Source organism: Erpetoichthys calabaricus, chromosome 16, assembly GCF_900747795.2.
Source record: "Erpetoichthys calabaricus chromosome 16, fErpCal1.3, whole genome shotgun sequence".
In the NCBI taxonomy this organism is placed as follows: Eukaryota; Metazoa; Chordata; class Cladistia; order Polypteriformes; family Polypteridae; genus Erpetoichthys; species Erpetoichthys calabaricus.
In genome coordinates this window covers 60,540,702-60,557,248 of record NC_041409.2, presented here as the reverse complement: position 1 = coordinate 60,557,248, position 16,547 = coordinate 60,540,702, and the positions used below count along the sequence as shown (strand labels likewise).

General features: G+C 42.6%; 1 protein-coding gene across 6 annotated transcripts in view; it reads left to right on the top strand.

Moving 5' to 3' along the window:
- LOC114667020 (estrogen receptor beta-like) overlaps positions 1–16,547 on the top strand; it is a 110,777-nt gene that overhangs the window by 22,997 nt on the left and 71,233 nt on the right. Inside the window, exons 1-3 of one of the 6 annotated variants that reach the window (XM_028822091.2) lie at positions 14,259–14,502; positions 14,781–14,923; positions 15,049–15,223. The exons of 1 other annotated variant lie outside the window; for it this stretch is intronic. In XM_028822091.2, coding sequence (XP_028677924.1) covers positions 15,163–15,223 — 61 coding nt within the window. In that variant the 5' untranslated portion in view covers positions 14,259–14,502; positions 14,781–14,923; positions 15,049–15,162. Of the gene's footprint in view, positions 1–14,257; positions 14,503–14,780; positions 14,924–14,994; positions 15,224–16,547 lie in introns of those variants that run through there. 4 more of the 6 variants (XM_051919964.1, XM_028822090.2, XM_028822093.2 and 1 more) reach the window with 4 other exon arrangements.

Genomic DNA, 16,547 nt, shown 5'->3' with positions numbered 1-16,547 from the left:
AGTAGGTGGGGTTTTAAATGAACTTCCTTTCTGAAGATCTAGGAAAGAGGGAGAAACGTGCCATTCATCAACCCCAGTCTCTGTTGCTTATCCTCAGCTAAGCCCTTAGACTGCCTGCCATGCGGATGTGTGTGACATAGTAAATGTTTTATGTTCCAATTCTCTACTCCACTGCCACTTTGTTCTCTAGTGTTTGTGTATGAAAGTAATTCAGCTGTGTGAAAATTAAGAAAGCAAACTTTATCTCCACAAATTAGAACTGCATATAGCCTGTGCTGAACATGAAGCAAAAATGGTGAAAGGTGCAAGCAATAAGGAATTTAAAAGCCTACAAATCATTTGAATTATTTTTAAGATTTCAGCTCTTTTAAAGTTGGAAAGTTTTAGAGACAGCAATAGAATCTTTAAGCAAGAGGAAATCAGCACTTTGTGAATGTCACCTGTTAAGTACAAACTTGATTCGGACATTTATCAGTTAACAATATTAAACATTTTATCTGAAAGTTGATTACTCTGTGGTTTACTCAATCAATACTGGATGTGTATTACAGTGTACTCGCATAAGCGTTATATAAGAAATGACTGGTGGTTCAAACACATGTATAGCAGAAGGCTTCTGTAAAAGCTGCCCAAACAACTGCATTGGCATATTAGTACGAGGGATGTTCAAAAAGTTTCCACACTTTTTTTTAACTGTTTATTAAGAATTTCAAAAACAGAAATTTTAAAATGCTGAAAACAGCACAGAGGAGTGAGCATCTGTTCCCAGAGTGCACCAGAGATGCAAAGAGGAGAGGCAACGTCGCGACGACAATAAAGACAAGACTCTCGGGAATTTTGATTCTGTCAAGTACAACATGAGAGCAATGGCACCATTCTGAATGAGTGACAGGACTCCTGACATAAACGCATTCCTCTAAAATCTTCAAATCATAAAAAAAAGAACCTGTAAAGAATTTCAAAAACAAAGTACATCACCTCTCTGAAGGGGAAGGAGCCTGAGCTAGTGCGCAAGGTCGAGAGGTTTCGGCTAGATATAGTCGGACTCACCTCGACGCACAGCTTGGACTCTGGAACCAATCTCCTTGAAAGGGGCTGGACTCTCTACCACTCTGGAATTGCCCCCGGTGAGAGGCGCCGAGCGGGTGTGGGCATACTTATTGCTCCCCAACTTGGAGCCTGTTCATTGGGGTTTACCCCAGTGGACGAGAGGGTAGCCTCCCTCTGCCTTCAGGTGGGGGGATGGGTCCTAACTGTTGTTTGTGCATATACGCCGAACAGCAGTTTGGAGTACCCACCCTTTTTGGAGTCCCTGGAGGGGGTGCTAGAGGGCATACCTTCTGGGGACTCCCTCATTCTGCTGGGAGACTTCAATGCTCACGTGGGCAATGACAGTGAGACCTAGAAGTGTGTGATTGGGAGGAATGGCCCCCCCGATCTGAACCCAAGTGGTGTTTTGTTATTGGACTTCTGTGCTCATCACGGATTGTCCATAACGAACACTATGTTCAAGCATAGGGGTGTTCATATGTGCACTTGGCACCAGGACACCCTAGGCCTCAGTTCGATGATCGACTTTGTGGTCATGTCGTCGGACTTGCGGCCACATGTCTTGGACACTCGGGTGAAGAGAGAGGCGGAGCTGTCAACTGATCACCACCTGGGGAGTGAGTTGGCTTCGATGTTGGGGGAGGATGCCGGTCAGGCCTGGTAGGCCCAAACGTGTTGTGAGGGTCTGCTGGGAACATCTGGCAGAGCCCCCTGTTAGAAATAGCTTCAACTCCCACCTCCGGCAGAACTTCGACTTCGTCCCGAGGGAGGTGGGGGACATTGAGTCCGAATGGGCCATGTTCCATGCCTCTATTGTTGAGGTGGCTGACCAGAGCTGTGGTCGGTGCCTGTCATGGCGGCAATCCCCGAACTTGAACCTGTTGGTGGACACCGGCAGTGAGGGATGCTGTCAAGCTGAAGGAGGAGTCCTACAGAACCCTTTTGTCCTGTGGGACTCTGGAGCCAGCTGAAAGGTACCGGCAGGCCAAGCGGAATACGGCTTTGGTGGTCGCTGAGGCAAAAACTTGGGCGTGGGAGGAGTTTGGGGAGGCCATGGAGAACGACTTTTGGACGGCTTCAAGGAGATTTTGGGGGAAGCAGTGCAGTGTCAACACTGTATATAGTGGGGATGGTGCGCTGCTGACCTCGACTCGGGACATTGTGGGTTGGTGGGGGGAGTACTTCGAAGACCTCCTCAATCCCATTAACATGCCTTCCAATGAGGAAGCAGAGCCTGGGGACTTGGAGGTGGGCTTCCCCCATCTCTAGGACTGAGGTCACCGAGGTGGTCAAAAAACTCCTTGGTGGCAGGACCCCGGGGGGTGGATGAGATACGCCCAGAGTTCCTCAAGGCTCTGGATGTTGTAGGACTGTCTTGGTTGACACACCTCTGCAACATCGCATGGACATCGGGGACAGTGTGTCTGGATTGACAGACCGGGGTGGCGGTCCCCCTCTTTAAGAAGGGAGACCGGAGGGTGTGTTCCAACTACAGAGGGATTACACTCCTCAGCCTCCCTGGAAAAGTCTATTCAGGGGTCCTGGAGAGAAAGGTCCATCAGATAGTCGAACCTCGGATTCCGGAGGAACAGTGTGGTTTTCGTCCTGGTTGCGGAACAGTGGACCAGCTCTACACTCTTAGTAGTATCCTTGAGGGTCCATGGGAGTTTGCCCAACCAGTCTACATGTGTTTTGTGGACTTGGAAAAGGCGTTCGACCGTGTCCCTCAGGAAATCCTGTGAGGGGTGCTCCGGGAATATGGGGACCCCCTGATAAGGGCTGTTCGGTCCCTGTACAACCAGTGTCAGAGCTTGGTCCGCATTGCTGACAGTAAGTCAAACCCGTTTCCAGTGAGAGTTGGATTCTGCCAGGGCTGCCCTTTGTCACCCGATTCTGTTCATAACTTTTATGGACAGAATTTCTAGGCGCAGCCAGGGTGTTGAGGGGGTCCAGTTTGGTGGGCTCAGGATTGGGTGACTGCTTTTTGCAGATGGTGCTGTCCTGTTTGCTTCATCAGGCCGTGATTTTCAGCTCTCTCTGGATCGGTTCGCAGCTGAGTGTGAAGTGGCTGGGATGGGAATCAGCACCTCCAAATCCGAGGCCATGGTCTTCAGCCGGAAAAGGGTGGAGTGCCCTCTCAGGGTTGGGAGTGAGATCCTGTCCCAAGTGGAGGAGTTCAAGTATCTTTGGGTCTTATTCACGAGTGAGGGAAGAATGGAGTGTGAGATCGACAGGCAGATCGGTGCGGCTTCCGCAATAATGCAGGCTCTGCATCGGTCTGTCCTGGTGAGAAAGGAGCTGAGCCATAAGGCAAAGCTCTCAATTTACCAGTCGACCTATGTTCCTACCCTCACCTATGGTCATGAGCTATGGGTAGTGACCGAAAGAACGAGATCGCGAATACAAGTGGCTGAAATGAGTTTCCTCCGCAGGGTGTCTGGGCTTTCCCTTAAAGATAGGGTGAGAAGCTCAGTCATCCGGGAGGGGCTCAGAGTAGAGCCGCTGCTCCTCCGCATCGAGAGGAGTCAGATGAGGTGGCTCGGGCATCTGATCAGGATGCCTCCTGGATGCCTCCCTGGTGAGGTGTTCCGGCACGTCCAACCGGGAGGAGGCCCCGGGGAAGACCCAGGACACGCTGGAGGGACTATGTCTCTCGGCTGGCCTGGGAACGCCATGGGATTCCCCCGGAAGAGCTAGAAGAAGTGGCCGGGGTGAGGAAGTCTGGGCATCTCTGCTGAAGCTGCTGCCCCCGTGACCTGATCTCGGATAAGCGGAAGAGGATGGATGGATGGATGGAAAGTACATCACTTTTCTACATAGTCAATTTTGTTTGTGATGCAATTTTCCCAGCGATGCAATTTTCCCAGCGTCATACCAACTTTTTAATGCCCAATTACTACTCCTCCCACCTTCACCATTTCCAGCGAAAATACAAAAGTGCGGAAACTTTTTGAACATCTCTCATACATTTCTGGGGAAAAATTTTAATTCTTTGCATCACGGCACCCCTTTTTTGAGATGATGTCTGTATTTTTGATGACTGACAAAAACCACAGCGAGGGACATCACTTGTTTTAGAACTTATTAGGGGCTTAGCCTCATAATCTGGTTGGGGATGGGTAGGCAGGGAGCATGGTCCCTTATGGAGTTTTTGCACAGTCATCTCTGCATGTCAGATTGCAGAATGGAAGGAAGAGTAGCTGGGCTCTCGAAGATCAGGGGCTGGAAGCCTAAGTTTGTTGGACGAGGGCATGGGGGGCCTCACAGAGATCAGGGGCTAGATGCTGACAACGTCACTGCTCACAACTGAATTCTGTGTATATACGGTGTGTGACTTCAGCAAACTCCTCTTGGTTGCACATGTCACTGCAGTTAGTTTGGTTTAGGCCCACTATGCTTTCATATACTCTGCAACCGTAATCCTTAATCCTGGACTAAAGACAATCTTCCAGTAGTTCATGTAACTGAAAGAGAGTTATTTGTCACTGAAAGCAAATTTATTTCTTAATAGTGTTCTATTACTGTAAAAAAGAGACACTGAATTCAATCTTTTATATTCTCCTTACACCTGAAGCTTTTTGTCAGTTGTCTTTTGACTTCCTGCTTTAATGTTATCATTTCATTAATCCAATTGTATTAGGTATGAAGCACTTGTTTTGTTATTAAGAATTATAAATGCTTTCCTGCAATTCTGGCCTATACAGCAAGAGTATAAAATGGCACCATGAGAGATGAAAAATAAAGAATTAGCAGCACATGGCTTGTAAGCTACTGAACATGCAGCACAGACTGGTAATGTCCATTAATGCTTTTTACATTAAATCTGCTAAGCACTTCAAACTGTTCATTTCCGCAGGAGCTCATTCTCCAAACCTCACTTTCTACAAAGGGACAATTCAGCGTGTACTTTTAATAACCTGAAGTGCAATGTTAAATTTGCTTATAGGCATGAAGGATGAGAACAGCAGAGCAATGCTAAACATGGTTTGGTAATTTTCTGATCAAGTGCTGCTGGCTGAATATTTTGCATCTTGCTAACCCCTTCAGCACAGATAACAAAGTCGAGTTTAAAAGTAACACTTTTGGGGTCACTCTCTGGACTTTTTCTAGCACTGCTGTGTTCTTTTTGAAGCTTGGAAGCCAAAACTGCACACAGTACTCCAGACGAGGCCCCACCAGTGTGTCTTGAGCAGAACCTCCTTGGACCTGTACTGTACACATCAGGGCGCTATATAACCTCACATTCTCTTAGCCTTCTTAATAGCTTCTCAACACTGTCTAGCAGTTGATAGTGTTAAGTCCAGTATGACTCCTAAACCCTTCTCATAAGGTTTTGATTTTCAAACCTGGCATTGTGTATTCAAACCTAAAATTTTTACTTCCTATGTGTAATACTTTACATTTACTAACATTAAATTTTATCTGCCACAAATCTGCCCAAGCCTGTATGCTGTCCAAGTACTGTTGTAATAATTCAATGGATTTGAGATTATCTGTCTGTCCAACTAGCTTGGTGTCATCTGCAAACTTAACCATCTTGTTATTTATACCAGCAACCCTAGCACTGATGCCTGTGGAACACCACTCTCAACATCAGCCAATTCTGATAGGGACCCTCACATCATAAACCTGTGCTTCTTGTGTTTGAGCCAATTCTGCACCCATCTACACACAACACCCTAAACTCCCACTTCTTTTAGTTTGATGCCCAACCTCTCCTGTGGCACCTTATCAAATGCTTTCTGAAAGTCCAGATAAATAATATCATAAGCTCCACTTTGATCAAATCCTTTTGTTGCTTCCTCAAAGAATTCCAGCATGTTAGTAAAACACGTCGTCCCGCTTCCAAACCCATTGCTCGCTGTTCAGAAAAACTCCTACTCTTGCCATGTGTTCCTCAGTCATTTCCTTAATAATTCCTTCCATTGAATTACCTGTGATGCTAGTTAAGCATACTGGCCTTTTAGTTGCTTGGATCTGCCTTAGTCACCCTTTTTATATATTTATGTATAATATTTGACATTTTCCAGGCCTTTAGAATTTCCCCAGAGTGCAGTGACTTCCTAAAATATGAGTCAAAGGTTTATATATGCTTTCACTAACCTCCTTAAGCGCTCAAAGATAAATATTATCTGGTCCTGGAGATTTGTTTGATTTCAACCTGTTTAATCGGAGCAGCGCTTCTCCCTCTAAAATTTCTAAATCACTCAGTACCTCCTTAATAGTCTCATTTACCACTGAGAGGTTATCCACTTCCTCACATGTGAAGACCTCAGAAAAATGCAAGTTTAGAACATCTGCTTATGTCACTGTCTTTTTTAAAATTCCTTTTTACTATTCCTGGTGCACTTCACCTCCTCCTTGACTGTTCTTTTACTACTAAAATACTGAATGAATCACTTAGGGTCATCTTTTGCCTTATCTGCTATATTCGTCTCTAACCTCCTTTAAGCCTCCCTTATATCCTTCTTAATGGTTGCCCTCATGTTCTCATACACTGTTCAATTCACATTGGAGTTAACAGACTGATATGCCTTTTACAGCTGTTTTTCCTTTCTTTATTAACCTACTGTGGAGATTTAGTGTATGGTAGGCTACCTATCAGGACACTAACAGGTTAAGTTAATCTGGATTTAGCCTGTGTTATTGTATGCAACAAGAGACCTATTAAAATTACAACCCACTGGTATTTCACAAATCTGTTACCATTTGTTCATGGTTATTTACTGTACAGAGCCTGTTGTAGATTATAGATCAAAATAAACAAAGATGTTTTCTGGAACCTTCATGTGGATGGGTCTATTGGGAACAAAAAATGGTTCCCCTCTGGCATCGCTCTGAAGAACCACTCTGGCACCTTTATTTAAAAGAGTGTGTCTTGCTTCTGTTGTGGCCTGTTTGAATAGCATGAAATAGCAAGAAATCCAAACAGTGAATGTCACTTTAAAGCCAGAGCCACTATGCTGTGCTCTGACCACTTTCTCATTTTATGATGCCTAACAAGTAGCAAAAATAATGATACAATTGTACTGTGTATTTAGAATTTGTATTTTTTAATAAAAGCTCTGAATGAAGTAATTGTTAATAAACAGTCATACGAAAAAGTTTGGGAACCCCTCTTAATTCTTTGGATTTTTGTTTATCATTGGCTGAGCTTTTAAAGTAGCAACTTCCTTTTAATTTATGACATGCCTTATGGAAACAGTAGTATTTCAGCAGTGACCTTAAATTTATGGAATTAACAGAAAATATGCAATATGCATCATAACAAAATTAGACAGGTGCATAAATTTGGGCACCCCAACAGAGATATTACATCAATACTTAGTTGAGCCTTCTTTTGCAAATATAACAGCCTCTAGACGCTGTCCTCCTATAGCCTTTGATGAGTGTCTGGATTCTGGATGGAGGTATTTTTGACCATTCTTCTATACAAAATCTCTCCAGTTCAGTTCAATTTGATGACTGCCGAGCATGGACAACCTGCTTCAAATCATCCAATAGATTTTCGATGATATTCAAGTCAGGGGACTATGACAGCCATTCCAGAACATTGTACTTCTCCCTCTGCATGCGCCTTTGTAAATTTTGAAGCTGTGTTTTGGGTCATTCTCTTGTTGGAATATCCAACCCCTGCGTAACTTCATCTTTGTGACTGATGCTTGAACATTATCCTGAAGAATTTGTTGATATTAAGTTGAATTCATCTGACCCTCAACTTTAACAAGGGCCCCAGTCCCTGAACTAGCCATACAGCCCCACAGCATGATGGAACCTCCACCAAATTTGACAGTAGGTAGCAGGTACAGTTAGGTCCATAAATATTTGGACAGAGACAACTTTTTTCTAATTTTGGTTCTGTACATTACCACAATGAATTTTAAATGAAACAACTCAGATGCAGTTGAAGTGCAGGCTTTCAGCTTTATTTCAGTGGGGTGAACAAAACGATTGCATAAAAAGGTGAGGCAACTAAAGCATTTTTTGAACACAATCCCTTCATTTCAGGGGCTCAAAAGTAATTGGACAATTGACTCAAAGGCTATTTCATGGGCAGGTGTGGGCAAGTCCGTCGTTATGTCATTATCAATTAAGCAGATAAAAGGCCTGGAGTTGATTTGAGGTGTGGTGCTTTCATGTGGAAGATTTTGCTGTGAATAGACAACATGCGGTCAAAGGAGCTCTCCATGCAGGTAAAAGAAGCCATCCTTAAGCTGCGAAAACAGAAAAAACCCATCCGAGAAATTGCTACAATATTACGAGTGGAAAAATCTACAGTTTGGTACATCCTGAGATAGAAAGCAAGCACTGGTGAACTCAGCAACGTAAAAAGACCTGGACGTCCACAAAGACAACAGTGGTGGATGATCACAGAATCATTTCCATGGTGAAGAGACTCCCCTTCACAACAGCCAACCAAGTGAACAACACTCTCCAGGAGGTAGACGTATCGATATCCAAGTCTACCATAAAGAGAAGACTGCATGAAAGTAAATACAGAGGGTGCATTGCAAGATGCAAGCAACTCATAAGCCTCAAGAATAGAAAGGCTAGATTGGACTTTGCTAAAGAACATCTAAAAAAGCCAGCACAGTTCTGGAAAAACATTCTTTGGACAGATGAAACCAAGATCAACCTCTACCAGAATGATGGCAAGAAAAATCTATGGAGAAGGCGTGGAACAGCTCATTATCCAAAGCATACCACATCATCTGTGAAACACAGTGGAGGCAGTGTGATGGCTTGGGCATGCATGGCTGCCAGTGGCACTGGGACACTAGTGTTTATTGATGATGTGACACAGGACAGAGGCAGCCGAATGAATTCTGAGATGTTCAGAGACATACTGTCTGCTGCAGTCAAATTGATTGGGCGGCGTTTCATGATACAGATGGACAATGACCAGAAACATATAGCCAAAGCAACCCAGGAGTTTATTAAAGCAAAGAAGTGGAAAATTCTTGAATGGCCAAGTCAGTCACCTGATCTTAATCCAATTGAGCATGCATTTGACTTGTTGAAGACTAAACTTCAGACAGAAAGGCCCACAAACAAACAGCAACTGAAAGCCGCTGCAGTTAAGGCCTGGCAGAGCATTAAAAAGGAGGAAACCCAGCATTTGGTGATGTCCATGAATTCAAGACTTCAGGCTGTCATTGCCAGCAAAGGGTTTTCAACCAAGTATTAGAAATGAACATTTTATTTCCAGTTATTTAATTTGTCCAATTACTTTTGAGCCCCTGAAATGAAGGGATTGTGTTAAAAAATGCTTTAGTTGCCTCACATTTTTATGCAATCATTTTGTTCACCCCACTGAATTAAAGCTGAAACTCTGCACTTCAACTGCATCTGAGTTGTTTCATTTAAAATTCATTGTGGTAATGTACAGAACCAAAATTAGAAAAAAGTTGTCTCTGTCCAAATATTTATGGCCCTAACTGTATTTCTCTTGGAATGCGGTGTTCTTCTTCCACCATGCAAAGCACTTTTTGTTATGACCAAATAACTCAATTTTTGTCTCATCAATCCAAAGTACTTTGTTCCAAAATGAATGTGGCTTGTCTAAATGAGCATTTGCATACAACAAGCGACTCTGTTTGTGGCATGAGTGCAGAAAGGGCTTCTTTCTCATCACCCTGCCATACAGATGTTTTTTGTGCAAATTGCGCTGAATTGTAGAACGATGTACAGATACACCATCTGTAGCAAGATGTTCTTGCAGGTCTTTGGAGGTGATCTGTGGGTTGTCTGTAACCATTCTCACAATCCAGTACATATGCCGCTCTTGTATTTTTCTTGGCCTGCCAGACCAGAGTTTAACAGCAACTGTGCCTGTGGCCTTCCATTTCCTGATTACATTCCTTACACTTGAAACTGACAGTTTAAACCTCTGAGATAGCTTTTTGTAGCCTTCCCCTAAACCATGATACTGAACAATCTTTGTTTTCAGATCTTTTGTGATTTGCTTTGAGGATCCCATGCTGTCACTCTTCAGAGGAGAGTCAAAGGGAAGCACAACTTGCAATTGACCAACTTAAATACCTTTTCTCATGATTGGACACAACTGTCTATGAAGATCAAGGCTTAACGAACTAATCCAACCAATTTGGTGTAATCAGTATTGAACTGTTACATGCATTCAAATCAGCAAAATTACAAGGGGACCCAAATTTTTGCACAGCCAGTTTTTCACATTTGATTTAATTTCCTACAATTAAATACTGCTTCACTAAAAATCTTTGTTCGGAAAACACACCGGTACTCAGATGTTCCTAGGAAATAAAAGACATACCACTGTTATTATTTTTGTTGAAAGCAGAGTAAATTATTATGCAGGCTGAGAGGGGTTCCCAAACTTTTTCATATGACTGTATTAATATAACCATGCTGACTTATTTACTCAGAAAAGAAAAAACAATGTAAAGCTTTCAGTGCTTTCTATGTGTTATGACCGGCAGACTTACACAAACTAAAAGTAGAAATACTGATCTGCACAAACCCAAGTATTGACTTGCCTGGGAATTCAGTAGTGGCAGGCAAAAAAACAAAACTGTCAGAGTTATAAAGGCTCCGAGAGAGTCCATCACAAGCCTACAAATTAGCCGACTGCAAAGGCCTTCTGGGTAAACCTACAAAGGTTTACATCACGGCTATAGAACATTACCTTGCTCCTAAAAAGCAAAGAAAAACAAAGCTGGAAAAGGAAGTATAATCTCATTGGAGAAAAAATATATAAATAGGAGCACCAAAAAGTTCAAGAAATGTACATTTGTGACAGGTTACTCTACAAAAGAGCTTCAAAATTGAACCTGTAGATGGTGTCACAGACGGCCGGGGTCCTTGTCCAGCTGGAACGCCTCTTCACTGAGAGGACCAGGGAAGCAAGTATAGCCAAAGTCAGGAGGAGGAAGACGAAGCTTGCCGAAGGAAGAGTGGAGGAGCATGAAAGAGAAAAGAAGGAAGACTTATTTTATTGTATTGTATTGTGCTGTGCTTGTGCTGGACTCTGTTCAGCTTGTGGGAACGGGGAAGGTGTTGCTCACAAGATGTAAAAGAAAAGAAAAGCCCCGTGTGCTTTGAACATGTGTCCTACATCTGTCTGTGTCAGGGCTGGCCTTTACAATGGTCAAAAAGACAAAACCTGTCAAATCTAAAAAAAAGATAAAACCTGATAATCAAGCCATTGTGCAAAGCTACATTTGTAGTTTTAGTCTGAGTGGTGACTAGGACGCAACGCACAGACTGCAGGCCTCAGTTTGGTGATTTTTGAGATCTTTTAGGTAACACTCTGGGACAGAATGCATTTGTCTTGGGTTCATATAACATACATGTTATTAAAAATAGAACTTTTAATTAGGGAAGTTTCATTTGGAAAACCTTTAGTATAAGAAATATAAGACAAAAAGTCACAAATAATGTCATTATCTGAATTTTCCAATTGTAATGTTTAATACATTTCCTTTCCTCTTTGTTCCCACATATAAAGTCTTATTAGTTTTGCTAATACCTTTTGAATATTTCAAGAAATGATAAAGTACAGTAGGTTTTTCTTAGACACTGTGGTGGACGGCCAGAATGGACCACCCTGTTTCCTCACTTGGCCAGTAAGCCAGAGCAGTGAATATTCAGAGGCATGACATATGCTATCTTAGCCTGGGCTCACCTTGCCAACATGGATGGACTGGCATTCCAGTGGGATTCAAACGAAGATTCTTGCCTGGCTGGGAGGCCAGAATAGTGGATGGACTTGGGGAGGTAGCATACCAAGGCTGCGTGGACCTCCAATCCACAATTTTCAAACTCGTCTTTATCTATTCTTTTTCCAATTGAAAATGTAAGCTGCTGCATTTTAAACAAGCTCGCTGTCCAAACCCATGCGGTGTCCATTGTAAAGGACAAAATAAAAAGGTCTGAATTCATTAACGTAGCTTTTCTTGCCGTTTGTCTAGCTGCACAGGACGACTTCTCCAATTACTTTTTTCAGTTTATTACTCTACTTTCTTTAATGTAAAGACTAATATAGCAACCGCCTCTAGTTCACTGATAAAACAAGACTCCACTCGCTGCTCTTTGTTTACACTGCAGGAAGTTTGCTGCAAAAGGAAACAAAAAAAAATAAAGATGTACGCTGTCTTAACTGACGTTAATACCTTGTGTAAAGGAGCACTAACTAAATTACCGTAAATCCTAGAAAAGCAGTTTTTGTGATCAGCCATTTTACAGATCGAGTCTTGTCTTAGTGAATATCAGTGGCTGATCGATCAGAGCATCCCTAGCAAGCATATTACAGACCTGTCAAAATTAGTTTCAGATATCTTGTATGTCCTCACATATGTGTCTTGGCCATACCTAGCATTTCTTTTTTACTGGGGAGTCCAGCATCTCAGTGCTTTTATTGGGTTTTTTGAAGACAGTAGTGGTACTGGCAAATATTTTTTATGTATTTTGGTGGTGGAGGCACTGGTCTCTAATATACCGTATATACTCGCGTATAAGTCGGGTCTTGAAACCCGAAAAATCGATCATAAAATCAGACCCCGACTTATGCGTCCATTTAGAAATGCAATGCTTACATTTTTTTTTTTTTTACATCTTCTTGCCTCCTCCAGTCTTGCATCAGTTTCTCAGGTGCATCAAAGTTTGTTGCAGCAGCACAGTTGCCAATTTCTTGCACTGCTCCAACGACATTTAATTTAAAACCAGCTTCATATTTTCTTCTGATCGAATGCTCCATCGTAGATAAGGGATGCTCTTACAATAAAGGTGTATGAGGATGTGAGATACAAAAAACACAAATCAGTGCAAACATTGCTTCGGAATAGTTTGGGTATTACCATGTGGTCATGTAGGCACAATACATAGGAAAAAAAAATGCTGTGTGCTCCATGGTTACTCTCTCAGGTGGGCGTTAGCATATCATACTCTCTTGGACCAATAGTGTGAGTTTTCCACATTCGAGTTATACGACGACATTATAAAATACCAGAAATTATACGTTAAAATCAAGTACCGATTCATCCGCGGGAGAATTTATCCGTGAGTATATACGGTAAGCAGCTTTTTGTATTCTTCATCCTCTGAGTACTCTGAGTGTGGATTGGGTTACACACCATTACTGATAAGCTGAAGAATCCAGCAGCTTGAGCACTGGCACTTCTGGTGTCATTTTACTCTCATGAGAGACAAGCCAGTCTGAGCCCGCTGCTCTTTCTAGAGAGTTTGGCAGATTACATCCTGTGATGTTTGGTATTTTACTGTTGTTGTTTTACATATGAAAACAGGTATAAGTTTAAAGAATGTTATACAAGAGTAAACTAAAGTGAACTGAATTCAGTTACTTTTACAGGGGCCATTTGCAGATTTCTGCATTTTCACACACTACACCCATAACGTTTAATAAAGAACCTTATGACTCGGATCCAGTGTTTTTACAGGAAAGTCTGCTGAAAGGCAGTTTAGCACCCTTACTGGTGAGTGTGACTACTCGGGCAGAGGGCTTGGGGTCTGCTGGCTTCTTCATCTTAGCACTTGCTATTGGATAGAGCTTTAATCCTGTGCTGTTGCCAGAGACTCTGAGGGTTTGTGTCTCTTTTTGGCACAAGTATAGGAGTCTGATACCAGACCAGACAGGATGCATTCTGGGGTCATGTTCTTCCAGTCTAATGTTGGTTTCTCTGTGTTTCTTTGAGAATATCTCACCTCTTGTGGTTGACTCTGTATTTTTTAGAGCACCACTCATCTCACTACGAAGCATGTTCCCTGGCTGCCTTGTACAGTACGTGCATGTAGCACTCCTTGACACTTTTGTTATGTTGAGACCCTGAAGTACTCTGGCTAGGTTTGATGGTTCCAGCACTGATGTTAGTGACAGTCTACCTGTACCTTGCTTTTGCCTGTAGGGAACTCTTTATTTTCCTTAACAATTTTTTTCTTCTTAGTGTGACTCTTTAGCACAGCACCTTTTAACCCAGGCAGAAGCAGCAAGCTATACATAGGAACATTTAAAAATAGTAACAAGCTTGTGATGAGAGTAAAAATATCTATTGTCAGGTGGACTAAGGCTGCAGGCCATGTCATAAAAAGGCTCAGCGAAATATATGCGAGTCAAAGTTTAAAAATAGGTAAGTTGTATAATGCAAGTGAGAACCAATGCGTTTTTAAGAATGTCAATGAGACTTGGCACTGGAGCAATTCAAGCCAGCAGTGGGAGGCCTTAAGTGGGTAGGCCAGACGAGTCATCAAAAGCAAGATGTCTCATTTGTTCATTAGTTTGTTCATTTATTTACTTACTTTGGCTGCTTCTCAATGAGCAGTGGCCAGTGAAGTTTCAAAAGCCGTGCACGTGTTACCAGCGTTCAAAGGACACTCCAGTGAAGCAGTGCCCTCCTGTGTACTAGATAGAAGGGGAGCAGCTGTAGAGTGAAAGCCTGGGCCTGTCTGTATGGAGAGGAGGTGAGTACGAAGCCCCCAGTGTCACCTGCAAGCTATGCCTGCTAGGAGTACGCAATGCTACTGTGTGTTGAGTGCAGCAAATACGGCACCTCTGGTGTGCAGAGCGCTTGGCTTCATTTTAATTTATCTGTGTCTGTCCTTGCTGGCCGAATGTGTATGATGGAGTTTTGGAAACGTGGCATGCATCCCATAGTGGATTGAGTTAAGGAAGTATCAGCAAATAGTGTTGCTGCCCACTACAGTAAACAGGCAGGACTTCTAAGGGTCTTCTGTTATAGTTCCAGGAACAGTTGTTTAACGCTCAACTGACGGAGATGAGTAACACCTGACAGAGGGGCTTTCTGCTATCTCTGCATAGTCCAGATCAAGCTTGATAAGCAGCAATACTTGAGAACAAAGACCTTTGACCAGTCTGCTGAAGGTATAATTTACCGAACTTGTATTACTTAGAGGGACTGAGCATCCATGTGCTCTCTGCTTCTCATCTGGCAGGTTCTGCTTCATTCGTCCAGAATACCAACAGCCTCTTTGTTATTCCAAAAACAGTTTTGTGAATTCCAGCCGGAGCTGCACACTACACAGATATCCAGCTTACTGAATGCAAGAGGTACATGAGAAGGAAGAGCAGCCACCCTCACTGTCTGCTGTACGGCAACTTTAATGGTTTCCTTTGCGGTTTATCAGCATCAACAGACTGCTGCAGGGAAGCGAAGTGAGAAAAGTAAGTGGTTGTTTGTGTGGCGGAATGAGGGGCCACTAGGTTACCAGGGCAAAGGCAGTCAAGAGGTCAAGGCAGAGTGTGACAGGATTCTGAGTCAGTGAGAGACAGAAAAAAAAAGAACAAAGATGCTTGGTTTCGGAAGCTAACCTTCATTGTTAGTCATCAAGTGTATATTTACCAGGTAAACAGGTAGAGAGAAAATGTGCAGAACTAAAGAATAAATAGTAAGGAGAAAAATGCGATGAATGGAGAAGAAGAACGAAAGAGCAAAATGGTAGTGAGAAGGGGGAAAAGGAGTACAAAACAAGCTGCAAATGAAAAGCAACAGGAAGAGTAGCAGAGAGACATGTAAAAAGGAAAAAATAAAGATGAAAAAATGCTTTGGTAAAACATGATGAGTAGAGAGAGCAAATTCTAGAAACCAGATGTCAAGAGGAAAGAAGGAATAAAGAGAGAGCGTAGGAAATAAGGTAGTGGGCAGTGCAAAACACTATATGGAGAATCCTAAATAAGGGCAAGCAAGGATAAAGAGGACTGGAGAAGGTGAATCGAGGTGGAGGGTATCTACAAAGAAAGTGTGAGGAGTATCGACAAGACGAAACAAAAGAGGAAAGAGTGAGTATTAAAAGAGAGAAGGTAGTATGAAGGAGTGGAGAGGGAAACATGAGAATGAGAGAGGAAGGTAAAACAACATTTTGAAACGTGCTTATTCCAATCAAGGGTCACAAAGGTCTGGAGCCTATCCTAGCAGCACTGCTGAAAATGCTGGAAACAGGCACCAGTCCTTCACAGGGCAGATTCATGCTTGCTCTGGAGTCAGTTTGTATTTGCCGGTTAATGTAATCAGCTTGAGTTTGATGATATGGAAACCCATGCAGACACAGAGATCATGCAGGAGCAGCAACTAGACATGGCATTCAAAAGCAGAACACTGAATTCATAAATCTGAAATTCATAAATCTAAAATTCATAATTCATAAATCTAAAACTGAGAGAAGAAGGTGAGCTATTGGAAACCGGAATGAAGAAGAAAGACAGTTGAAGAAAGGTGTGCAGGGAGAGCTGGAGGAAATGTGTGGAATGAAATGAGGGATGGCTATATTTTGTTAAAAATATACAGTACTCTGTATATAAAATGCTAAGGGTTGTGGTTGTCTGTCTGTCATGCAACAACTTGTGAACCACTGGGCCTTAAACCTTGATCTCAATCTTTTTTTTTATTGTTAATTTTATTTGAAGAAAATAACATTGCATACAATCAAGTTGAACTTATACAACAAATATCTTCATAGTCAAACTAGAAATGTCAAGAAGCAAGACCCAC